The sequence below is a fragment of the Zootoca vivipara genome, chromosome 3 (genome assembly GCF_963506605.1).
Source record: "Zootoca vivipara chromosome 3, rZooViv1.1, whole genome shotgun sequence".
Taxonomy (NCBI): Eukaryota; Metazoa; Chordata; class Lepidosauria; order Squamata; family Lacertidae; genus Zootoca; species Zootoca vivipara.
Genome location: NC_083278.1, coordinates 78,717,098 through 78,744,187, shown reverse-complemented (window position 1 = coordinate 78,744,187; position 27,090 = coordinate 78,717,098). Strand labels below are relative to the sequence as shown.

At 40.6% G+C, this 27,090-nt stretch overlaps 1 protein-coding gene across 1 annotated transcript in view; it reads right to left on the bottom strand.

The window, feature by feature from the left end:
* PRKD3 (protein kinase D3) overlaps positions 1-27,090 on the bottom strand; it is a 58,500-nt gene that overhangs the window by 27,199 nt on the left and 4,211 nt on the right. Inside the window, exons 2-6 of the mRNA XM_035108303.2 lie at positions 25,942-26,964; positions 3,723-3,861; positions 3,085-3,216; positions 1,946-2,103; positions 345-534 (exon numbers count right to left, since the gene is read on the bottom strand). Of these exons, the coding sequence (XP_034964194.1) occupies positions 345-534; positions 1,946-2,103; positions 3,085-3,216; positions 3,723-3,861; positions 25,942-26,232 (910 nt within the window). The 5' untranslated portion in view covers positions 26,233-26,964. The remainder of the gene's footprint in view (positions 1-344; positions 535-1,945; positions 2,104-3,084; positions 3,217-3,722; positions 3,862-25,941; positions 26,965-27,090) is intronic.

The window sequence follows — 27,090 nt, the reverse complement described above, 5'->3', positions numbered from 1 at the left end:
CAGCATTGCAGGGGGTTGGGTCCCTTCCAACTCTACAATTCTATGATGCTATGTATATCAATTGAAAAGTTCGTGGTCCTCTGTCTAATACTAAGAGAGTGAATGTGAGAATGAAGGAGTTTCTGTGCACTTGGGATATTCTATGTTCGTGAAAAACCGCAGTAGTTTTGCCTGGTTTTTTACTTCTCTTTAAAAAAAACTACAAAGAGGACTTAGTGGAGTAGTTCAAAGCTTGCATCCCTTCTTGCTGAAAGAATTTTAACTCAAGCTTTGGTTTTATGGCTAAGAATATGAAAAAGCTGTACGAATAACAATATTAACCTTGCAGCAGTGAAGACTCTTACCTTTACACTGCATTCCTTGACGAAAGAGACCCTTGAGCAATCGCTTGCAGTACTGACATATGGTGGGTCGAGTGTAAGAATGAACAGCAAAGGTATGTGGAACCTTCACCCTGCAGAGCACCATCTTTTCCATCCATATTGGACGCCCACTCCAGGAAGGAATCCTTTTACTGGGCTCTAGAAGGGGACGCTGAAAAGAAAAGCAGACATCAGGGCTTGAACTTGTGGTGCAGTCCTAATTCTCCTGATATTTTCTCTAGGCTCCTATCATTCCTAGTTCCCCAATCATTTCCAGGCCTCCTTCACCAATAAGCCTATAGCAAACTAAAAGGCAACTGGTTGGCCAATGTGAGAACAGGATGCTGGACTAGATGGGTCTTTGGTCTGATCCAGTAGGACTCCTCTTATGTTTCTACTTAAGCCTGGAAAAAGTATCCATAATAAGGAATCTAAATAACACAGAGGCCATATATTGCTACACCAACCTAGGTGTGAGCTGAAACCAAATAGTTGGCATTTACCAGTGATATTAAACAGCCCTCCTTAATACTTCAGAAGACATCCGCCATCACTTTTAATAAGCTCCATGCCTTGTTTTTGCTATGGCCACCAGCTGGTGTTTAATTCCTTAAATTGAGTGAGATGAGGGTTCAAGTCAGACTGAGGGCCTGATCTAACCTGATCTAGCCCTTACTGGATTGCAGACAGGGTGATTTTTAATTTAATGTAACATCTATATTTATGAATTAAGTCATCCACCTTTCAAGCAATAGGGCACTGCTGAACTATATATTCATCCTATTACATTCAGAATAGCAATAAATCAGGTTCTTAAATCCTACTTTTACCTAATATATATGTAATATTTCCATTGTTAACCTTTACCACCTAGTGTTAAGTGATTGATTTGGTTAAAAAAACACACAACACACAAAAGAGAAAAACCATATTAAATTTGCTGTACTTTGGAGGGGTAGAATAAGAAAGGGGAAGTTGTTAGTGATTATACCTTGCTTCACATTCTTCAAATGATTTATGGCAACATGCACCATGCTAAAAATGGAATTATGTCATGTATTGGTAAGTGTATGGCTTACAGGTTTAGCATCTTGTCACAATTACTTCACAAATCTGAACCATTAAACCATTTGTTCTTACATTTATATCCCACCTCTCTTCCATCATGAAACCCAAGGTGGCATAAATTTTGTTCCCAGGAAGACAGCCATCCAAGCACTGACCAGAGCCAGACCTACTGAGCTCCAGCAAGATGGTGTCCTCATACGACTTCAGACTATACGTTATTATTTTATTATGCTTTTATATTTTTTATATATATCCGTTTTGATATTTTGTAGAAGAGTGCTTTAGAAGCTTAGCAACAAACTTTCCAGGGCAAATCTCTGGAATTGAAAATCTACTCTAAAGCTATTTGAGCAGCTGAACCTCAACACAAATTAAATCAGAACACAGATAAGGAGCTCCAGGAGCCCCACATATTTAGGAATGCAGGATTTGGGGTTATGTGCCTTGACACATGACAGTAGCTTATGCAACTTGAATGGAATCCCACCTTAAGAGGAAAAAAATCATCTAAATACCTCTTCTGTGACTGTGACTGTATATTCAGCTTGCACTGATCTTGGGACTGAAAGTGCAGATCCTGGTAAAGATACATTAGATAAACGCCTCTTTCTTACACCACTGCAGTTGTTTGGGATCTTGAAGGCGCATCGCTTGTGGTAGTTTAATCCACACCCTAATAAAATTAGCATTAGGGAAGGGAGATAAACAACTTATTATGAATGATACCATTCGTTTAAATAGAATTGACAGTAATAAATTAGGAACATATTTTCAGAAAAGACAGATCAAGCCCAAACATGGTGAATTTGACTCTCAATATAATTTTAATAATCTCCTAGAACAACGGGGTGGTGGTGTAATTATCAGCAGATCTGTGTAATGCATGGAATTTTTTTGGCCTGAATACTTGCTTTTCTGACCCCGCTTCACCCTAGCTAAAGCCTGAAAACGGGGACTGTTATGCAATACATGTTGCTGCTGATCTTCCTCAGCTCTCTTTCCCCTGGCAGACTATCTAAACAATGTACTCCTGGCTCAGCTGGAACCACAGGAGTTGAGTAAAAGCCAATAAGCATGAAGTGTCGTGTTACTAATACCTGGACAACAGCCTGTTGACAGGAGAACTGAGGAAGGTACTGCAGCCAACTGAACAAGGGCCACATGAAAAGGTATGCCCATTCAGAACTTTATTTGCATGTTATAAAAAGCTGTGACAAGAAAAGGAAACATTTCTATAATCAACATGCCAGACCAAAACATTTGTACCAGCATGTTTGTCTGCAGCATTGGCATAATGCTACAGCTTCCAATGTTGCACTGACAGTGGCTTTGCATACCCTGAACCTAATATGACAGCCCTAAAACCCTTAGGATTGGGTTGTTTATATCTCTGTAGCACTGTCAAACAGAAATTTTGCTTGCCACAGAAGAAAGCCATTATCGGAGAGGAAGTGGTTGCTGACTTTGTAAGACTTTTAGAAAAACAAATTCAAATAATAACATGTCTTGCTGTTTGAGTTACCTACTATGTTTTATTTTTAAATATGACTGAAGTACAATACACAAAATCACTGAAAGTGTGTAATGTCATGGACAATAGATACATGGACATAGATACATGTCATACTTAAGATGCACTTATTGACAAACTTACCTTCACATTTCAACCCTTGTCGTACCAAGCCCCAAAGCATCTCTCCGCAATAGTCACAAAAAGTGGGAGCCTTGTAAGAATGCACATATAGCATATGAGGACGAATCTGGAAATCTTCGACTGTAGCCAAAGCTTTTAAAAAATACATTATAAAACGGAAGTGAGTCCCACTTGATTGCAGCAATATTTATAAGTATGATTGACTGAAAATATTTTTTTAAATAATGGTAGCCTCAGCAAACTGCCTTTGGTAGAAACTGATGACTATGCTCAACTCCTACAAAGCATGCATTGTAAGACATACAACTATATACATTTTTTTTAAAAAAACAACCTGCTTTTTAATAAAGGTTGCATGAAGAACTTTCTACACTATTTAGAACACAGTGATTGCTATTGTAGATCAGGTAACTGACAATTTACTAATTCCAAAAAATTCAGAAGATAATTAAGATTATCCAATTGTTACACACAAATTCAACCATTTTCATCTGCAGAAGCTGGTTCAGTAAGATGTCATTTCATCTAATTTATTCCAGGTAACCTTTAATATTTATAAAGCAGTCCACAAATTTCAACCATTGTGTAGCAATGGTAATTATGTAACAACAAGGGAACCACATTGAAAACCTATTTACCAGAGAGAACAACCTCAACGAGGTCACCTTCACGTATTTCTTCAGCTGATGTAATCCGCTGTAAAATATTTTCTGAGTTCAGGTCATGGCGGAACAGGAGAATTTTGTCATACATGCCAAAAAAACCACACTCTGGGAACTGCAACAACAAAAAAGCAGACTCCAAATTATAGCATGTCATAATTTGCTCAAATCTTCAACTATTGCTACTACAGGAAACCTGAATGCATGCATTCTTTAGAACACAGCAAACCTATTAATAACTTAATAACTTCTGAAAAATGGATGTGTTGATGAAGATAAGCTGAAAGTTAAAAGGTTTGCAATAGAGGCTGCCTAATGTTGAATGATATAAAGTTTCTGTGCTATTTTCTCATTGGCCTTGATAGAGTAGTTGGTGATGAACTACAACATACAAAAAATATACTTGCCTTGCTAATACTGTAAGATTTTAAAGCAGTGAGGTGAAATGTGTTTTCTCAATCTCAAACATACTCAAATCTAATTACAGGTTAGATGGGACACACGACCATGTTCAATATACGTAATGAAACCATAGAATAAACATGCATAATCTCTCCTCTTCAGATAGAAGACATAGCAAGTGAAACCTGGCACATACTACTATTGGTATGTGAACCAGGCAGAAGAAATACTGACTAGAGGATTCAGATAGATTTCTCTCCCTCCCCATTTCTTATTTATTTAGGGAAACAGCCAGAAGCCAGCTAAGTGTGTATGATTAATGTTCCAGTGTTCAGATCCATTCTATAAGGTGCATGAACTCCAGATAAGGTCGGAACCTTTCTACATTACAAAACATATACTTTCCTGACAACTTTCTGAACAATCTGTAAAATTAGTTTTATTTATTTAAGGAACTTTCTTCCCCCTCTTCTGCCAAAGATGACTCCCAGAGTGGCTTACAAATGGCACTGATAACAATCCCTGCCCTCAAATTTACAACCTAAGATACGTAATAAAAAAAAAGGAAAGTGGTTGGAATTTTTTTGGGGGGGGGGGAACCTCTTACTATAGAGGAACAACCAGCTAGAATGGGAAAAACTTGAGGAGAGGAGCCACCAAAAGAGCCTTTCAGCCTGATGGAATAGCTGCTGTTTCTGATAAAGAAAACTATAGGCAAGATGTTTTTGCATCATTTCTTCAAAGTGTCAACCAGATTTGATGAATGAATATTGTGTTTTGCATTGCACCATATTCTAGAGTAGGGTGGTCCCTTGAGGCTTTTTGGTGGTCCTCAGCAACATTTGGCAGAACACACCAGCCCTCACACTGCCTTCCCAAAGCCAGGTAAGCAAGATGCTGAGCTGTGGGAAGCATGCATGAGGGCTTAGACAGGGTCTTAAGAGTGCTCCCACCTCCTTCACAAAGCCTAATTGGTGCTTTCCCAGCTTTGGGGAGGAAGTACGGTAGAAGGGCTCTAGGACCCTGCCAGAGTCTTCTGCCTCCTTCCCAAAGCCCTGAACCTCACTTAGATAGCTTTAGGAAGGCAGCGCATGGGCGGGGGAGGGGCTTGCTTCCTCTGTGTGCAACAAGGCAGTGTTCCATGTTGTACTACCTTTGCAGCCCACTTGCTGTTCTAGAGGTTCCTCCCTTCAGCATGAGGGATGGGATCATTTCCATTTGATGGGGCATGAGATAGGACTACATTTCTCACCTCAACAGAATGTCCCCGTTATCACCACACCCTTGGTTGCTACCTAATTCCCTTGGCATCACGGTCTATTTATACTAACAAGAGCATTTAGGTTTTATGGTTACAAAATTGTTTCAACCAATAATCCTGTTTCTCCGAAAATAAGACACCGTCTTATATTTATTTTTCCTTAAAAAAACAAACTAAAAAAACCACTATAGCTTATTTTCAGGGGGTGACTTATTTTTTTCCCTCCTCCTTCTACCGTGGCCGGCATTGCTTCTGCGCCTATCACTATGTCTTATTTTCGGGGTATGGCTTATATTCCTTGAATGCTTAAAAGTCCTGCTTTGGCTTATTTTATGACTACGTCTTAAAATAGGGGAAACAGGGTACTTTTATAAATAAATCAGTACATCATCAAAGGTCAGCAACAAATGGAAAACATGGATTTCAATCCTCAAGAGAAGGAGAACATGCCAATATCAGTGAGAGACTTTTGAATAGTCATGATGTAAGGAATTTTAGTGGCAGAAAAAGCCAAGCTTCATGATGGTTCCCAAGCAGAGAACTGTTGAAGCTAGTGGGAGATGAAGAGAATTCCAGTTATCTATCCCCAGCCCCACCAGAGGAAGCTTCCTCCAAACTCCAGCCCCACAATAAGGTAGACCTGGAGAAATATGCCTCTTCTCCTCCCTAAACTACTTTTGGAGATGGGCTGTGCCCCAGCACATCCTTTAAATGCTTGGATGCATGCTGCTCAAAGGCCTTGTTGCTTTTGACAAAGAGAAACACTGCAAGGTGGAACAGTTTGTCGCAAATTTGTTCACTAGCTTAAGCTGGTGAGCCTTCTATTGTCCTTGAGGAGGTTATGAAAACCCAGCATTAATGAGCAATGTTCTATTTACTGATTAGAATCTCCCTGAACTACACCTACTTCTCTAAACCAAATGACTAATCACAAATCTCCTGCTCATGGAAAGTGTTTCTGCTTCATTTTTTGCAATCCACCTTTTCCCTCAACCCAGCCAGGATCCTTAAGAGAAGCTTTACAGGGGTGGGAAAGTCACATTCCATCAACACCCTTCAGCTGGCATTCCTCTGAATCCAAGCCATTGGGCTCAGGTAAACACAACTCAAATTAAAATTACATAGAAATATTATTTCTACAAAGCAGCCATAACTTTCACTTCCCATTTTGGAACAAACTATCTAATCTGTACAATTAAAATGTTACAACTATTAAGTTTTATTTGTAGTCATATTTTCACTGCTTCAGATGATCAAGAGCTGGAAAATTGGCAGGGGATATTGGACAGGATTGAGGAAGGCTCTTACTAAACAAGCCCCAATGCACAAGGATGGATTTACAGTCCCAAGTTTGTTAGTATACTACGGTATGAAGCCACACAGTTATTATGTTGGCTATGTTCAGAGACATCAGAAAATACTGAAAACACATGGTACCAATTAGAACAACTGCATTGCTATCCTATTAGAAGTGCTCCCTTGGATCTCTAAGAATGAAACAGATTACCAAGAAGAGTTGAGATTAATTGTACAACAACTTATGAAAACAAGGGGTACATATAAAAAAAATAACACCCAAGGATGTATCCATTAGCACCTGTGGTAAGATGTGAAAAGTTTTATTTGAGAGGTCAGTTTTATGCTTTGCACAATTGAGAAGTGAATAAAGTGTCAGCATTTGGTGAACTGGTAGTAGATGGGGAGACATAATCTGGACAGAAGCTTGCTCAAACCCAGAGAGATAGCTTCATTTCCCCCCTCCCCACTTACCCCCCCAACCCCATAATTTTGCTGTTTTCAAATGAATAATTAAGACCTTCCTATACAGCTCGAAAAGTTTGACATATAAGTGGTGAATCTCTACATTCTACATCCTAACTAGCAGTATGAAGGAAAAAGGTAGGTAAAAGTTAAAGGAGCTGCAGAAAAGAGATCTGGGAATTATAATATAAGAACCAAAATGAAACAGTTCTTCATTCTCTAAGGCTACCAGCTTGAAGTCTCTCTGTCCAGGATGCAATATAAATGATTGTTATGCTGATGCTCAACACCAGGCAGGCATAATTGTTTGTTCTCAGTTCCCTCATCATCATCATCATCATCATCATCAATTTATTACTTGCCTTCTAAACAACCATTTCAAGGTGATTTACAAATAACATAATGAAAAAGTTAAAAACACAAAAACTTCAAAAAAAGACTAAAACTCGATCAAAGTAGACACTCATGGTAAAGGACCATTTAACAAGCTGGAATAGCCATTCAGAACAAAAATGTCTTCAATTGTTTCCAGAAAGTGCAAGTAGTAGGTGCCCGTCATATTTCAACAAGAATAGAAACATCCAAAATAAAAAATCCTGCTCTGAGTTGCTGCTTTTATAAGTTAGACATGCATAGTCCCACCCATACAGAGCTTCATATGTGGGAGGAATGTCAGGTGACCCAAAATTATTGGAAGCAAATATAATTTCACATAGGATATTAAAACCTTCCAAGGATGTCATTCAATATAATAGAAGAAACAATACCAAATATTTCTATTGACTGCTGGTGGAAATGTTTGGGCCCAATTTTCTTCCATTCAAGTACAGGTAGCAAAATGTACTAATTTGGCAGAAATTGGTAAATTAACAGATGGAATTTAGGGAAGAACTGGGTCCCGGCTAACAATTAATTCATCTTGACAAATGGCTCTGTTTTATTTCTTACTGCAGTTTTCATTGTGGATATAAGGCTTGAATGATTTTTTTAAAAAAAACATATGCATTTTTTGTATAACAGTTCATTTCCTTCTTTTAAAAAAATGGCACCCAAGCATGACACAGCTGCAACCATGTTTTCATCCAACAGGCTGGTCAACTCAAATTCCAGCTTCTTGGCAGAGTTCATAAAACCAGAATCTTCTCTCATTTATACTTCTCTTCCCACTGCCCTAACTAGTTCCTCTTCTCAGAATGGCTCCCTGTATATACAACTCAACAACCAGTACTTTCCTATGAATCATGTTGCACCATCCATTAATGTTCACATAGCTGCCCAATCTGTGTTGAACAGAAAGAGTTCATATTTCTATGTCACCTTTCTTTGCCCACAGCAAAGGATACAAACCTTTTTAACTCACAGGGCAACTGAGGATAACCGGAATATTTCCTGGGTTTGGCTAACTGAACTCTGATTTCTCCATCTTTTACTCATCTATTTGCAAATTATGGAAAAGTATTCCTGAAATTTTACCACTTGACTTCTGGTTCTTGGTTGCTGTGTATATTTTGGGGTTTGAATGAGATCACTATTTATTTATTTAGGTAAGGAAAAGAAGAGTTACCTCATCTGCACTTTCTTTGGCCTTAACAAGTATGCATATTTTGGCTAAGAATATGCTTTACTCTCACACCAACTCACCACAGCTGCCTATAAGCAGAACTAGGAAAAGGGAGTTAGAAAAACAACACATATTGCTAATAGTTAAATAGGACATTCACCAGGCAATGTGAAATGCAACTGCTGTAAGTAATCAACAACTGTTTGAACTCCTTAGATCCCCAAATGCTGATCATTAACAAGACACCACTGACAAAGCCTGTTCTTCCAACCACCTCCAGCAGGTATATTGACATGTTTAGTTCTTCATTGTCAGATAACTGGAAAGTACCAAGTAATATCAGGAGGTTCATCATGGTATCTTCCAACTTTGAGGTCTTCCCCTAATACATATTTTATGCAGATCACCAGGACAAAATTTAATGTCTTAGAAAAGTCTGTTTTCTCTTGTGTTCAATATTAAAATATTTGACTTTTGCAAGACTGGAAGTTTGCATACATGCAAATGGAAAACGAAGGAAAACCACTATTAACACTTACCAGATCCCCCAGTTACATGTCAGTTATTTTCTGCATATGTACAAACACTAAATATGGCTTCAAGAAACTTCACTGCACTGATGAAGACATGGTCCTCTTGCAGAGCTAAACTCATTGTGGCATAAACTCTCTGGCCGCAATGCAAAAAATACTGTGAACTAGGGGAAGTGGGAAAGAAAAGGGGGGAAATGGTAAAAGAGTAACCTAAATAGGGTGGGAAGGAAAAAGGCAGAAAGTTAAAGGCAGGATGTAAACTCTATGGGCAGGGAAGGTGTACAGAATGCTGTGCAGAAGGCAGTTCCTAGTGTAATATTTGTAGTTTCTTACATTTGTTGCTTTATCGCCTCCTCATCAGCTCAAAAAAGAACTGATGCAAAGATATCTGTAGTGAATTCTACAACAGTAAACAAATGTGTATGGCTCTTGTGCAAATTCAACATTGATTTGCTTTCTTCTTCAGCATGCAATGTCATGTTCTCTGGTATCAACCCCGCACTAACTCAGAGGCATCACCTAGGAAGTAATCATCCCTCACTACAGAACTATCAAGACCAGACTCTTCAGACTCAGAAGATGACCTGTCCTGCACAATGCAGTCCTCACGGCTCCCATGCTGTAGGAGCCGGCAGCTGCAAAATCAGACAATATTCTTTTAAAATCTAGATACGGTAGCTCTTCAAAGGGGTCAGGATTAATAGCCAATCCAGACCAGCCAGTGTTCATATGCTGCCAAGATAGCAGCTCCCCTTGGGTGAGTTTCAGCCAGTACCTGCCACAGTGACCTGTCCAAGGTCCTGACACACCATACTTTCCCTCCTCTTGCCAATTGCGATCTGGTATAGCCTACCATCAACTTGACCATCAGACTTGTTACTGTTTTATGGGCATTACTGTGTCATTTTCTATAGGTGCTACTTCTTCCACCAGGCCTTCCCTGGGAGTCTTAGGCCAAGCTAGGACACAACAGTCAACTTAAGGACATAAGACAAGAGTTCAAATCAAAAGGCCCATCTTGCCCAGCATTCTGTTCTCACGTTGACAAAGCAACTATGAAAAGCTTGTAAGCAGGACATGAGCACAATTGAGTCTCCCTGCTTGTGATTTTCAGCAACTGGCATTCAGAGACATACTGCCCCCAACATTAAATTCTCATTAAATTTGTCTAAATTATTTTAATGCCATCCATGTTAATGGTCATCGCTACATATTGTGAAGCAAATTCCACAGATAAATCATGCACTGTGTAAAGAAGTACTTACTTTTCTCTGACTTTAATCTTCCAATATTTAGCTTCATTAGATGGATCCGGTTCTCTATCAACTTTCTCCTAATAATATTATACAATTTTATCATGTCCCCACCTTGTAACCTTTCCACATAGGGAGACTGTTCTAGCCCCATAATTATTTTGGCTGGCCTTTTCTGAACCATTTCCAGCTCTACAATATCTTTTTTTTGAGGTGTGGTAGCCAAAACTGTCAACAGTATACCAAGGGCAGTCACACAATAGATTTTAATGATGATATTATGATATTAGAAGTTTTATTTTTTTAACCATTTTCTTAATGTAATGTTTGATAAGTAGTTCAGCCAGCAATTCCACCCCCATCACTGAAAGGCACCCAAGTAGGATGTATTACAACACTGGGAGATTTAGTATCTCAAAAGTGAGATACTCAGTTCAAAACTGAACCCAATACAGTTAGATGTACACACACTATATTTAAAAACTTAGTTCTCTCAAAAGTTCAGAAGTTAACATAGAGGTCAGAAATCACAGTCTGCTTAAACTGAAATTCTACTGTTTCACACACACACTATCACCCATCTAAGCACCATCACTTCAGTGAGCAACCACTGAGTGCAAGAAATCAAAATACATATTGTATCATGTCCTCTTTGCCACCAAATATTGTTCAATCAAACAAAGATCACATCAGAACACACTGTGAGGGGCAGTGTTTGCTGCTGGAAGTATAGCTACCACACATTTTCCACAGGAAATATATATAATAGTCCAATGGCCAGGGTGGGTAAAATTGCCTCATACAACTGTCTCTGCTTAAAAGCAGTAAAATGGGCAAATGGCAAGGTGAGGTTTTGCTTCAAAGTTGCACAATACACTAATGACCAACTCTGGGTCATCAGAAACTGAACAGCAAAATACTAATTTTCTTTTGGTGCAAAAATATGATACTATTTTCATAAGCTCCAAACTCCTAAAAGTCTATGTACCAACGTTCTTCCACACCCCTCCTTAACAGGAAAACAAAAGTACAGTCCAAAATAAGCTACATGTTAACTAAAACAAGCCAATCTCTCTCTGTTCACAAGCCCATCCCAGTTAAATAATTTCATAATCAGTTTTTTTGATGCTAGTGCATTAGGTACAATGAATTTCAGTTAAATACATACAGATGAAAACCCTGAAAGCTGAATCATTTGTACAAAATAAGAAAGCCCCTCTGGAATAAGCGAAATCAAAGAGTATTAATTCCATACACCATTCATAATGGGGGCAAAGGGTTAAATTCATTCTCCTCCACGCCATGTTCCCAATCTGGATCAGCTTCACCTGTTTTTTTTAGTAAAGGAAAGCCAAGCATCCAAGAGCCAGCCATATGTTTAATGCAATGTCTAATTTGGTCCTAAGCCAGATCCATGCCAAAGCAGCAGTGTTGATTGCATGAAGTGCCTCCTGTAGAAAGCCTGACCACTTTCCCTTGCAGAGTAAATAAACCTGCTAGTCTGCCTAAGTTGAAGAGTTTCAGAAATAAGTGCCAAAAACTTCGGTTTAGAAAAGAGGGTAGCACTTGTCCATAGCTGATGCTCATTGAGCAGCTCTTTTCACAACCTAGAGCAGGCATCCCCAAACTGCGGCCCTCCAGATGTTTTCGCCTACAACTCCCATGATCCCTAGCTAACAGGACCAGTGGTCGGGAAGATGGGAATTGTAGTCCAAAACATCTGGAGGGCTGAAGTTTGGGGATGCCTGACCTAGAGCAACAGTACATGAGCAGTTCCCAACGTTGGACTGCACTAAATGCATGAAGATTAACAAGTTACAGTAAACCTAAGAAGGGAACATAATTCCTATAACATATAAGAAGCTGAAAGATCTCTAGAGCATCATAAAATATTACCTGCCTAAGGGTTATATCTAGGGATGGATAGAGTCATCCATCTCCAGTCCATGTCAGTTTTGTAGGTATTTATTCCCAAATCCTTTCTGCCTTATTTCTGTATAATCTACAAAAAAAATGCACAAAAATTATCTTTAAAATCATAGTTTGGAAGGTATTCTATCCCGGTGTATACATTGCTAAACATTTTATCCCAAAATATACATTTTGGTTAGTTTTCTAAGCAGAGAACTGCATTGCAAAATTTGGAGAATAACTGCATTCCAATTTGCACATTAGCCCAAGAGGTCAGTTCACTTTGAAATGCAGATCAAACAATCCTTAGTTATATTTGTTATTTTTCATGTTACATGTCTCCCAAGCATACCAGCAATAGCCTGTGCAGTATTCATTTCATGCAGTATGAAATTTTCCACAATTTAATACAGACACTGTATAAAAGGGATTAGCCTTACTCTCCGTGAACATGCCTATCAATGGCTACTAGTCATGCCTCCAGGACAGAAGCAGCACGGGTCTGAATAACAGCTACTGGACAACAAAGAAATAGCCTTCGCTCACTGAGTTGAGAAGCCTGTATGCGCTGAGAGTGCAGAATGGGTTCACATAACTGAAAGTGGATTCATATTTTCCCCATATTTCCCCCCTATGTTTAGAAAACTAGAACACCTTTTCCCAATATCTAGTTTTCTACATGCAGTCCATTTTTCTGCAGCAAGCAGAATTAAATTATGTGATACCTATAATGTCAACCAGTACAGTTCAGGAATGGTTTTACCGCCTCTGTGACAACTAGGTCAAGTTCACTTTGTGATCTCAGCTCTTCAGCTGAAACTGCACTCTCTGCTTTCACAATAGATTCTGTTTGTATTTCCTCCTGTCCAGTACCGTCTCTCCCGCCTCCAGTCTCTGGAATGCATCAGCCAGAGCTCTACTCTTTGTTCACCAGCTGTAATTCTCACTATAATGGCCCACAGGTGTTTCCTCAGAGCAAGAAGCTGGAGAATCAGCTTTTTAACTGGACTTTCAACTGAAACAGCAGAGCAGGTAGCTATGCTCCTTTCTGCTGGGGGCTGGACGAGATGCCCCTCTAGGTCTCTTCCAACTACAATGCTATGGATTCTACAGAAGCCTTGGGGAGAAAGCAGCTTCTAGTTTCAATAATTCCCACACCTTCTCAGTTAGGGAGTCACATCAAAAAATGATAGTGTTGGGCTGCTTTTTATTTTGAAGTAGGCATTTCGGCCAAAACGTATATGGAAGTTGAAGATGACTCCAGTGTCTGGGGAGGAGCCCAGGAGGATTTTATGCCATCAGATATGGCAGAAGACTTTCCAGGTGAGGTCACGGATCCTGTTTAAAGACACAAGCACACTAGCAATGCAATCTTACACTTGTCTGCTGAGAAGTAAGTCCCATTGAGTTTAATGGGGCAAACTTCCAGTTAAATGTGTATTAAGACTGCAACCTAAAGTTCTGAGAATAAATGATAGCTACCCCAACCAATTACCTACAACTCCATTTCAGACCGTTTTGTTGCAAGATATTATGTTATCTTGAAAACCATATATTTTGGCTTAGCTGATTTATAGACCATGGAGCACATTTCATAAAAGTGTTGTTTCTAAATACAACAAGTACCTTTTAATATCCTTTTTATATAGCCAAAAATTTATACTGGTGAAGCATTAATGAGTGTCACATAAAAACTGAAATTAGACTTGTCTGTGCTCTCGTGATCTATGAATTTAGTAAGCAATGCCTTCTACATTAGAATATAGAGAGAGAGAGAGAGAGAGAGAGAGAGAGAGAGAGAGAGAGAGAGAGAGAGGGTCCAAGTTTGTTAAAACGCGGCATTCTCCCAAACCGCTTGCCTGATCGCGGCCAAATTTGGCCACAACGTCACATGGGTATAGGCGAGTGTTTCCATGCTCATAGATTGGCCACATGTCACACCTGTGCCACGAAAACCAGGTAAAACCCACTGGTTTGGAACCCTGAACTCAGAGGGCCAGGGAACTTGGGAAATAGAAGGCAGAAGAGGTTGCAACACAGTACCCTCTAGCGGCGGCTAAACTAGTACTACACCTAGAAACCTTAGCCCTCTATCGAAGGCTACACTGATACTGCAGCTACTAGGCCAAATGGAGTCTCGCCTTTACAGACTAGGCCAAATGAAAGTGGGGACTCGCCTGGGTGTGGGTTGGAGGCAGGAGGGGACGGGATAGGTAATGGATCAGGACAGAGTGGGGGGAATCACAGGGATGAGCCACAGCAACGCGTGGCCTGGCAAGCTAGTTCTATATAAAAATCTATAAATTTCCTTTCTATATCTCATTTCTATACCTTCCTTATATCAGTTTATTTACTTGCTCTAACAATTTATTCTATCAGGAACCACTTGCCAAGTAAACTACAAATAGGGAGCCAATGTAGGCAAGCACAGCATCCCCAAAATCTCCTAACTTGAAATAAGGTGGAAGCAATTGTTTTATTGGATAAAAATATATAAACAATCATTATTCTCATAACTTGCATTCATACATGCTACTGATTTTCTTTTTGCTTCCTGAAGGTATACTACCTCAGACTCTCAGGAGTCCATGCCATCATTGAAACCAACTATAAGAAGCTTCTCAGACATCCCCATTTACCGGTAGTTCTGTACGTTTGTATATGCTATACACAGTTTGAGAGTGGGTGCTGCCATGAAACCACACTCAGCACAATTTGTTCAAAAGTACAATCTTCAGGGGAAACCAACTCTGCATGTTTGATTGATCACAGCAGCTAAAACAATAAGAGGAATGTGCTTTTTGCATTAAAAAATAAAATAGAAATCAGCAGTTGTAGTACAAAAAGTATTGAATGACAAATCACTGCAGGTTAAGCTAAATGCCTAATTCAGTTTTAAAAAGGAAACGATTCTTGCTTAAAATGCAAGCTCAAAACAAGCATGACACTTCTGCTAATTTATACTATGCTTTTTAAATTATTTCCGAACTACATACATTTAAAATCAGCTTTGTCTGCTTATGATTTTGGCAAAAATTATTTTAATTATAAGTATCTAGCAATTATAGATAGATACAAATACACACACAAATTGCTGAATGCTTGTTTAAGGGGAAAACTTAACATTCATGAGATGAGATGAAAAAGAGATAGGTCATGTCTGAAATGTATTCTTTGCAGATGGCACCGAAGACATTATGATCAAAAAGATAGACAACAATGGAAGGCAGCTTCAAAGACACAGCTAAATGGATAGGGAAGTTATACTCAGACATAAGCAGAAACAGCACACAGAAACAACTTTGATGCAGTGAGATAGATTTTAAAAAGAGTGATGCCTCTGTAGGAGAAGAGAAAGCACTTTAAAGTATCTGAAAACATTGCATTTAATGGAAATCTGAGAGGATGAGGCAATCATAAAGACAGCTGTTGTCATATTGATTCCAGAAAATACAAGATACCAAAAATGTATTTCTTCTGTTGCCCCATTTAAATAACTGAATTAAAATATGTTTCCCACTGATACTTCTTGATATATTTCCTAAAAAATGGTACAAATCTAACCACTAAATTGTGGTTCGTTTACAACTGGAGTATTATTTCATTTTTACAACCTGGCCCTGAATTTGGTTTGTCTCACTGAATACATTTTGCACGCTTTCTTCTTTTACCTACAGAGGGAATGTCTCTCAAATATTCCCATATGCAGTCTGCCAGCAAAAGCCTATGACATTTTGCAGTATTAACAGTGCAATCCTATCAATGGAACCTATTGCAGCTTAAGTATGGGGGCATAAGAACCTTTTCAGTGGTCAATTTTGTCTTTTCTTCCTTCCAGTGTTGTTCTTTTCTGCTTTACTCTGCCTTGGTCCAGCCCTACTCTCACAAAAGAAGCAAATATTAAACAAAGATGAAGAGACCAGGATTAATAGAACAAAGCAAAGTCTGACAGCTTCTGGGCAGACTAGGAGTTTTGTTTTCAGCAGGTAAAAATGTAATGCCTGTGTCTGGTTGTTGTTGTTGACATATGTCTCAAGAGACAATGGAGTGTGTTTCCGGGGGTGAAGTCAAATCACTATGTTGGAAGCACCAAAGTGACCTTCTCAGGGCACAAGCCTGGTTACTGTATATATGGAGGTCCTGGGCAGTCCAGATAACAAGACCCCGCTCTCAACCTTGCTGGTATGATTCAAATAAAAGCAGAGCAATACATTTGGCCAGAGGATGCCAGAAGGAGGCAAACAAATCTTATGGACTCCACTCCCGATTTGTGCAGAGTTTACTCCTTAGCCTTTTTTTTCTCTCCTGAAGACGTCCTGCAAGGCAGTGGAAGTTTAGGATCAGAGTTTTCCGTCTCCTAGATGGGCTACCTTCCAAGGTTGATGAGCCCCATCTGTACTTTGTAGGTAGAGTGTAAATATTTATATCCGAGAAATCAAACTGATTCACCATTTACACAGGAAAGCTTCCTGAAATTCAAAAGCCTAGTTCACATGTGATGCTAAAGCATACATGGACAAGTCTGGGCTTGTACGCTCACCCCTCAGCCAGGAGCAGGACTTCTCTCAAATTTACTTTCCATTTCAAAGAAACTTGGCTTAGCAATACAAATGACCCAGGAATTCTAGTTTAAAACAAAGGTTAGTTAAAACAAGGCAAGTTCATAAACCATGGTTTAAAGCTGACTTGTTTAATAACTTGCAAGTTTATTTTAAACCAGGATTACTAGCTCTTATGTAAGGCTAAGCCAAAATTCTTTAAAACAGAAAGAAAAGCTCTCTTCTTGGACATGTGGAAAGAGAAGAGGGATGAGTACACAAGCCCAATATGATAGAGATGTTTGTGTGGCAGAGGCTCACATTCAGGGGAAAACAGCATGGAATGGGTAAGGAAGCCATTCCTGTTAATAATGATCAAATACACTTCCCTACCAGAAGAAGTTAGAATGTGTAAAAGTTTACAATTCTCCATCTTTTAGAACTAAACTTTTAGTTCACACAGAATGCATCTGTTCACCACATGATAGCACACATTGGAAGGGTAAAATGAAGTTCTGAACTGATCTTCCTTTATGGCCATCAATTTTAAAACCAAATAAAATGCATTTCTATATTTCACATATGCACACCAAGAGCAGGAGAGAGAGAGAGAGAGAGAGAGAGAGAGAGAGAGAGAGAGAGAGAGAGACTCACTCAGAAGATTAGTCTAAGATTAAGGTGAGAGAAAAAGCAAAATTAGGAAGAGTCACATAGCACAGCAGCAGAAAAGAAGCTTACCGGTCTTAAAGACAGCATAATGAGAAATTGTTAATGGATATAGAAATAAGTTTATTAGAAGCAGGTTAACTTTTTGAGGAAGTTAATTAAAGATAAATAGCAGAAGCCAAAAAGCTGCTCTAACAATGCAGGGCTGAAGCTGAATCGTGAGGGAGAGGCTGGCTAGAAACCAGAAGAATGCAAAATCAGATGAGTGCTGGCAGTTCAAAGAAATTAGAGCACATATAAGATTGGGCGAAAAAGCAGATAATGGAGAAAAACACTTTAAGGGATGCCAGAAACAGAAATGAGAAGATGAGCTATTAAAGGAAACACTGTAGGAGCCATTAGTTAAGATAAGAGAAAAGCCAGAATGCAATGAAAAATGGAAGGCAAATCAGGGAAAGATGAGTAATGTAAAATGCTACAGAAATTCTTAGGAAAAACAAATAATACTTGTAATCTAACTTCATGATAATAACAATTATGGATTGGGAGGGTGGGATGGAGAATGAATAGCCAGCTAGCAGATAAAGGCTGACATCCAACAGTTCCTAGATTTGCACATAACACTAAGCCAAACCATAGCTTAGTGTCAGTTTGTGGGCTTCCAGAAAGGAGATTGTGGCCACTTTGCTCCTTCTCTGAACCTACTGGCAGAAGTATAGTTTAGTTTAGTATACTGTCTGAACCCCAGTTTGTCTCAGTCCAGACAAACCATGAGCTGGAACCAAGGTTTGTTTCTGGTTTACAGCTTGAATAATGGTCAGGGGTGCCGTGGGCAACACTGGCCTCTGTCCCTCTTTCCTTCCCTCTGTCCTCTGATGCCTTCTTGCATCTCTGCCTCCCAAAGGCTTGCACAGCTGTTCGTTGCAGCAACCCTGGCTACAAGCTCCCCAGGCGAATGGTGCCTCTGGGGCTGGCCAGGGGGTACTTCCCAGGCCCTTGTGGGGCAGTGTAAGGAGGCGTCTCTCTTTGGGGCAGAGGAGCAGCTCAGAGACCAAGGGTGGCAGCTGCAGCTGCTCAGAGGACTCCCAAGGAGAGGGGAGAAGAGAGGAGGCTGAGGGAACACTCAAAGGAGGGTGTTCAAAAAGGGGCGAGAGGCTGCCAGCTCTGCAGGCAAGGGGTGACGTAGCTGGGCTCCTGAGCCCCACAGGGATGCTACAGAAAGAATGTACCGGTAGCTGGTCAAGGGAGCCATGGACCCCAAAAGGTTGAAAACCTCTGCCCCTAGGGCAAAGCATGACATAGTTCACAGCACCAGAATCAGAACAAGGGTTGAAAAATACTTCAAAACAGATTTGATGGGCTGCAGGGGGGAGAGAGGAAGGAGAAGTCCAGTTGCAGAAGCCTGCTCACATGACACTCAACACCCAAAATGTTCACACACACACATTTTTAAGTCTCCCATTCTGAAATACCAGATTGCTATCATTAAAACCCCATTGTCTACCACAGTAACAAACAACAAGGGATTATTAATCACCCTGCACAAATTAGGGTACAGTATAATTAAAACTACAAACTGCAGTGCAAACTGGAACCTTCCTAATTTACATCTACAGCTTTCACCTTTCACAGATCAAAGACACAGTTGGGGAGGAACCTTTGTCATAAAGAACAAGTTTTGCATCCGAAAAGTCCCAAATTCTGTCCTGGCATCTCCAGGTAGGATAAGGAAAGATTCTGCAGAAGTTCAAGATGAGAGTCACAGCCTGCAAGTGGATGTAGACCATAGTGAGAAATAGATAGCAAAATTGTCTCACTTAGTATACAACAGCTTCCAATGTTCCAGAGAAACATCCATTCCATTTTATTTTGGTTACTCTACTTCCAAGGTAGACAGCATGCTGCCCCCTAGAAGCTGGACTCCAACCTCCCAACAGCCCTATCTAGAAAGGCTAATGGTCAATTATGGGAGCTGTAGTCCAACTACAGCTGTATGGCAACATGTTAGCTACTCCAGCGGCTACTTTATTCTGAGTGTATTTGAATTCAACAAACATTTATGTATTACATTGTTTTCCTGTGCCATGTTGATACTTCTTTTTCTCAAAGGTAGAGAAACCTGTAGGAAGCTTTGGTGAGTTACCACAGAGAACATTGGAATCTGGTTCAAAGTGCAGACAGGCAGGTGAAAGTAATAGGAAAATAGAAGAATGGAAAGAAGAGCAAGAGTAACCAGTGGAAGCAGACAATTGAACTGATATTGGATTGAAATATAGAAGCGAGGAGCCTTTTCAAAAAAAGTAAAAGCAACTGTTGCTACTCAGGCAAATGTACAAAACAAGGATCAGGTTGGAATTTAAGCACTAACTCTTCTGTAGTATTGCCATCAGAATGCCCCAACTTTGTTCTTGCTAGAACAAAAACAGCTGCAATTTAGAGTGCTCTGTTGCACACAAACACCTCAACACACATTACAGCAATATAAATAATGAAAAATGATGCTGAAATAATATTACTTTACTCCTAAAGGGAACATGGCCTGCAAGTTTTATTCTATGGAGTTCAAGGTAATTGAGCCACCATCGAGGCACATTCCTAATTATAAGTCAGACACTTGAAGTCCTACATTTTACAAAAAAAATGTTTCTACGGGATACACAATTCATTTGCATGAAGACCACTCTCATGTAGAAGTGGCAGGACTATCCCTGGAATCAACCACAGAGTATGTGTCTAAAAGCAACCACTATACAGTGGAACCTCGGTTTATGAACACCTCGGTTTATGAATTTTCGGTTTATGAACACCGTGGACCCATCTGGAACGGATTAATTCACTTTCCATTACTTTTAATGGGAAAGTTCGCTTCAGTTTATGAACGCTTCAGTTTATGAACAGACTTCCGGAACCAATTACACCCATGTTTCAGTTTATGAACGCTTCAGTTTAAGTACTTCACGGACCCGTCTGGAACGGATTAATCCACTTTCCATTACTTTCAATGGAAAAGTTCGTTTCAGTTTATGAACGGTTACTCCGCGGACCGTCTGGAACAGATTAATCCACTTTCCATTACTTTCAATGGGAAAGTTTGCTTCAGTTTATGAACGCTTCAGTTTATGAACAGACTTCCGGAACCAATTGTGTTCATAAACCGAGGTACCACTGTACATGAGTAGCTGTTTATGCATACAAATGCCTCTACAGACACTGGTGCTCAAAATGGTGACACCAGAGCTAACATGGCCATGTGTTGTTGGCAGTAGTGTAATCTCACTCCTCCTCCTTCAGTGCCTTCCATGGAAGTAAAATGTGAAGAGGAACTGCTTAGTCTAGTAAAAGGTAAAGGTAAAGGGACCCCTGACCATTAGGTCCAGTCGTGACCGACTCTGGGGTTGCGCACTCATCTCGCATTATTGGCCGAGGGAGCCGGCATATAGCTTCCAGGTCATGTGGCCAGCATGACAAAGCCGCTTCTGGCAAACCAGAGCAGCACATGGAAATGCCGTTTACCTTCCCGCTGTAGCGGTTCCTATTTATCTACTTACATTTTGACGTGCTTTCGAACTGCTAGGTTGGCAGGAGCTGGGACCAAGCAACGGGAGCTCACCCCGTCAAGGGCGTAGCCAGGATCAAAACTAGGGGGGGGCAAGCCATGATCATTCAGGGGCGGGGCCACAAAGTGGGAACGTGGGCGGGGCTACAGGGCCAGCTGGCCTGACGACATCGTGGTGGCGGCAGCGGCCACCTTGTGCTTCTGGGGCTGGCAACGGCGGCGGCTACCCTGCTTGGCTGGAGAGGACGGGAGGGTCGGGCAGGCAAGAGGGGGTGACAGGGTGGGCGAGGGCAAGGCAAGGCACGGCCGCAGTCACGACGGCTCCGAGGCGTTGCTGCATATCAGCATAATATTTCAACCATGTTGTGGGTTCAAGCCCCACCTTAGGAAAAAATTCCTGCATTGCAGGGGGTTGGACTAGATGACCCTTGTGGTCCCTTCCGACTACAATTCTATGATTCCATTGATATATTACCATAGCATATGCATCATTCTAGGTGCCTCTCCCCCCCCCCAATTACTGGTAAATACCGTATTTGAAAGAGTCACACACACACCCCCATTTTGATGGGCTTTCTATGTGGGGCTTATCTGCCCCCCCCCAGTATTTTATTAAGGATGGAAGAGGGAGGGAAGGAAGGAATAATAGAGAGAGGGATACCTCATATTTGTGGGTGCCTCTGGGTGATGCTGTGAAGCTGGAACTCTGCAGCAAGAGGATGGGAGGGTCGGGCAGGGGAGAGGGGGTGGCAGGGCAGGCGAGGGCGAGGCAAGACAGGGCCGCAGTCTCGATGGCTCCGAGGCGTTGCTGCATATCAGCATAATATTTCAACCATGTTGTGGGTTCAAGCCCCACATTGGGGAAAAATTCCTGCATTGCAGGGGGTTGGACTAGATGACCCTTGTGGTCCCTTCCGACTACAATTCCATGATTCTATTGATATATTACCATAGCATATGCATCATTCTGCTTTCTTGAATTGTCCTAGGCATAGCAGCCAACTCCTAGAGGCCTAGGTGCCTCCCCCCCCAAAAGAAATTACTGGTAAATACTGTATTTTAAAGAGTCCTCCCCCCCCCCATGTTGATGGGCTTTCTATGTGGGGCTTATCTGCCCCCCCCCCCAGTATTTTATTGAGGATGGAAGAGGGAGGAAAGGAAGGAAGAAATAGAGAGAGGGATAACTCACATTTGTGGGTGCCTCTGGGTGACGCTGTGATGCTAGAACTCTGCAGCAAGAGGAAGATACCGGTACAACTGTACAGGAGCCTTGTAAGCAGCTTTCTCTCTGCTTGATTTACAGCAGGCACGTCCAACAGGTAGATTGTGATCTACCAGTAGATCACTGGATGTCTGTGGTAGATCACTGCTAGATCACTGGCACCCCTAAAAAAAGCTCACCCAAATTTTTCCTCCTCCCTAAAAAAAGCTGAACTATGACCTGAAGCCCTAAACAAAAATGGGCCTCCCTCCCTCCTAAAAGAAGCTCAACAAGTTTGACCTAAACCCCCCAAAACAGGGCTTCCCTTCCTTAAAAAAACTCAACAGCTTTGACCTGAACCCCCCAAAAGGGGGTAGATCACTCCCAGTTTTTAACTCTGTGAGTAGATCAGAGTCTCTTGGGAGGTGGCCACCCCTGATTTACAGTATACAGATGCAGGAGGAGGGGCAGACTGGAACACCAATGCTTTTTATAAACATCACTGTGTCTATCAAAGCTACAGCCCCCCCCCTTCTTATTCACTTCCTTTTAGCCTTGCAGGGCCACCTTAGTCAAATTGAATCCTCTGCACCCTCATTAAATCGCCAATTAACAACTCCCACTGAATAACAATAGGGTGAATAGGGTGGACCTTGCCTGAAGGGATATTCTGCTCCATTGTCTTAACTGCTTAAGTACTGGTAGCCACTTTGCTTTATTTATTTGATGTGTTTTTGTTACAGCTGTGTTCCCGCCCCCAGCAAGTGGAGAGCTGCTCTTGCTAAAGCAAAGCCCTTTCCACTTCAGTTTTTGGAGGGGCAAAGTATTGGTTATGGTCTGTAAAATACAATAATTTTTTGCTTCTAGGGGGGGCAGCTGCCCCCTCCTGCCCCCCCTGTCTACACCCATGCACCCCGTCACAGGGATTCGAACCGCCAACCTTCCGATCAGCAAGCCCTAGGCTCAGTGGTTTAACCACAGCGCCACCTGGGTCCCTGCTTAGTCTAGTAGAGAGGTTCAATTTGGGTCACAGAGAGTTGGGTTCAAACTGCACTCAGCCAGGAAGATCCCTAGGTGACCTTGAGCCAATCACACTCTCTCAACCAAATCTACTTCACAGTGTTGTTGTGAGGATAAAGGTGTGGAAACTTTTATCCTGAGATCTTGGGAGAAAGGGTGGGCTATAAGTATAATGCACACAAATGAATATTGAATTACATACATTTTTAAAAACGCAAGTATAGGGATGTTATCCCCAGGTCCTAAATTGCCAGAAAGTTGACAAAGCAATCAGCACCAAGGGGGAAGAGACCTCTGCCGGCAATAGAATAGCAAAGACATAGGAGCCTTTAACATTACAGAATTGCTATCAACTTCTTTTTGGAAGAGAAATGCTTTCAAGTTGGAGTCTTTATATTATACTTGCCTATAATCTGATTTTAGATCTTTGCACTGGGACTTATAGATGTGCCTCAAAGACCTAGCCAAGGATCAGATGCACTTTTAAAATCTGCTGGTGCTCTTGGAGTAATACTGCCACCTGTGCACCAGCTGCACAAGTACTTATGAAAAAGAAATCCACCACAAATAAGCATCCCTCCTCCCCATTTCCTGATCAGTAGTTTTCTGCCTGGATAGGACATGTGCTCACTCTGCATAATCAGAGCTTTCCTTCATATAAAGCTGTACTAAAGCCAATTGGACAGGACAAGACCAGAATCTGAAGTCCTAGTCATTTTACAGTACAATTGGCTCCCTATATAATGTACTGTACTTTTGAGCTTCTGTTGATTCAAGCAGATGTTGCCAAGAACAGACAGGAAGACAAACTTAAAAGACTTAAGCAAGAAAGAAAAACATGAGACAAATGTGAAGTCAGTAAAATAAGGAAGAGCAGATCAAGCAAGTGTTCGAAGATAGTGTACATGTGTGCACACACATAAACTATTCTAAAGGCAGAAATATGGATTAGCCTGCAATGCAAATAAAATACAATAAAAACCAAGCATGCTGTCAAAGTTTGGGCATAAACTAAACAAAATGCTGATGCAAGCTTCTAAACTGACAAAAAAGAAACTATTGTCTAACTAAGAGAGAAAAGAGTTGAATTTCTATAAATCCAATGTCACTTTAAACTTTTAAAAACGGGGGCAGGGAGGAACAGGCACCTGCATATTAAATTTAACAAGTCTACACAACAGAAAGAATTCAGGAAAGCATAGAGTAACTAGAAAAATAAATAATCAATACACTATATCTATTACTCATGTTGCTTCATTCGTTTTCTAAAAGCTGGGCTTGATAATACATTTTTGATCAAAAAAGAAAGTATTGGCTGTACTCAATTGAGATCAATTACTAGGAATTCAACTCAGATTCTATTGGCAAGTAGTCAAACCCAATGCAAAAATCATATCCTAGTAAGCAACATCAGGTCCTTTTCACAGGACATGGAATTTTGGTTAATCAGCCACATACTGTGCAATAAGCAGGGCAGATTTACACTACATGGGAAGCAAATCCAAGCCTTCTACAGCTAGTATGTAGGGGGGTCAAAAGCATTCAAGAACAATGTAATGCATTTTCATTCCCCAGTTTTCCAGAATTCCAATGCCCAATTTATTCACGGTACTAGGAAACACACAAGCTGCAGTCTTTCTCATCTGTACAAAAAGCTAGCATAATTAATGCAGATATCTGAGTGTCAAGTTCATACGTGAGAAGCTCCCATTCAAATACCCACTTGCTATGAAGCATTTCTCTATGGTTTTTGGCAAGCCCCCACAGCCCTGTTGAGTTGATATATTCTCCCCAATGATTTTATTCAGGGGGAAATTGGGAGTGGACCTTGAATTTCTGCACCCATTTCTTTCTCCCTTCACCATGGGAGAATGTCAGATTTTATGATTTAGGAAATTAACTTCTCTCCACAGTGAGAGAAAGAGGGATAACCCAAAATTCATTCTTCTGCAGATAGAAGAGTGGGGGGAGAACCGAATAAGAAACATCTCAGAAATAGAAACAGGCCTTCTTGAGAGTCAGCTCCCAGCTAGATGTGAGGCTAACTTACCACTCTGAGCTCCTTAGAAGAAGGAAAGGATACAATATCAAATGTTCTAAACAAATCATACTGTGATGGTGCTATTAAATGTAAAAACTTGCTGCTAACACTCAAATTACAAAAGAGGTAATCATACCTTAATGATGAAAAACCTGACATTCATTAGTTCCCTCTGACAAATTATAATTTTACAAACAGTTCAATAAATAAACAATTACACTCTAGGTTCAGAGCAACATTGAACTCCCATGCAGACATTTCTGATTGTTTAAGCCCTATTCAGGAGTTTGCCTGAATATGCTTAGACCTTTCCTAAAGACATTCCTGCTCAGCACTGGAAGGTCTGAAGCGGAGGTGACAGACACAGGGAGGGTTGCATGCACATCCCCTCCCCACTTTAAGCCTGAAGATATCTACCCCAAGTCCCTGAGGGCAAAAAAATGGTGGGAATAATATAATCAAAATCAATAATGTTCTATGTTGTACTGTACCTTTTGATAAACTATGGAGCACACTAGGTCTTTGACAACAGAAAGGGAGAGATCTTGAGCATCAACTGTAACAGTCTCGCGAGTGAGACCAATCTGCAGCAGGAAGGAGATGCCATGCACAGAGCCCCTGGAGTTGGTGAGACTTTGTGTGCTGAAGCTGCCATTGGACAGTCGGCCTGAGAGTCCAGATTGTGGACTTGAAGATAAAGAAGGGGTAGGTGGAGCAGCAACATGGGACGCAGATGGGGAAAACTTCTGTAAGGATGGAGGAGAAGATTCGTTTGATGACATTTGACTTGATTTAAATCTGTCAAGACCTGTCTAATAGTCAAGAATATGTGTTTTCTTTCTTTACCCTGCAATGTTGCAAGTGTAATTTCACACTTCTCTTTCAAGGTTCAAGGAAACATCCTCATATCTAAGTCATCTTCATTTTTCTTTTCAGACTGTGCATGATGATGTTTAAGATTATTTTGGCAAGAAGCTATTTTAATGAAGGTCCTCTTTGCACAGCTTCACGTCAGCTGATCAAAAATGCTTTGCCTTTAGCACCACATCCAGATGTTGGGAGAGGCTTACATCATTATGAAATTGTTCTCTTCAGAAACAGAAATAGACATTGTTTTTTCACACAGCCTCTTCATTTCACTACTTCTGGGACAACCTTAGACTTTGCTTCAGCGGGAGGAGAAAAACCTGCGAAACAGCACACTTCGAAGTATTGCACTCAATGATTCAACTTACAAATTTGTGTCAATATTCTTGTTAGTTTTTTAAAAAATGTGGATAATGTCCTGGATCAAAAGTACGGTCTTCAATGAATTTGTTCAACTTTCAGACGTTATTGTTTCATTTAATAGAGATGAAAAGTAAGGTTCCACTCAATGGTCTCTGAGTCGTCATTTTTGGAAGATGTTTATCTTACGAAATGAAGGAACAAAATTTCTACGAATACAAGTAAAAGGAACAGAATTCTTGGGTTCACAGTGGTAGTCTGCAGCATTTTGAAGTGTTAAGTACTGCCTAGTAGAAAGGAAAAAAAGATACATTTCACACATGCTAGAAATGTTACATAACGCCACAATCAATCTACGGTACTTAAAGCAGAAATGATACTGGGAGGCCAAATGCATATGCCACAACCTATTT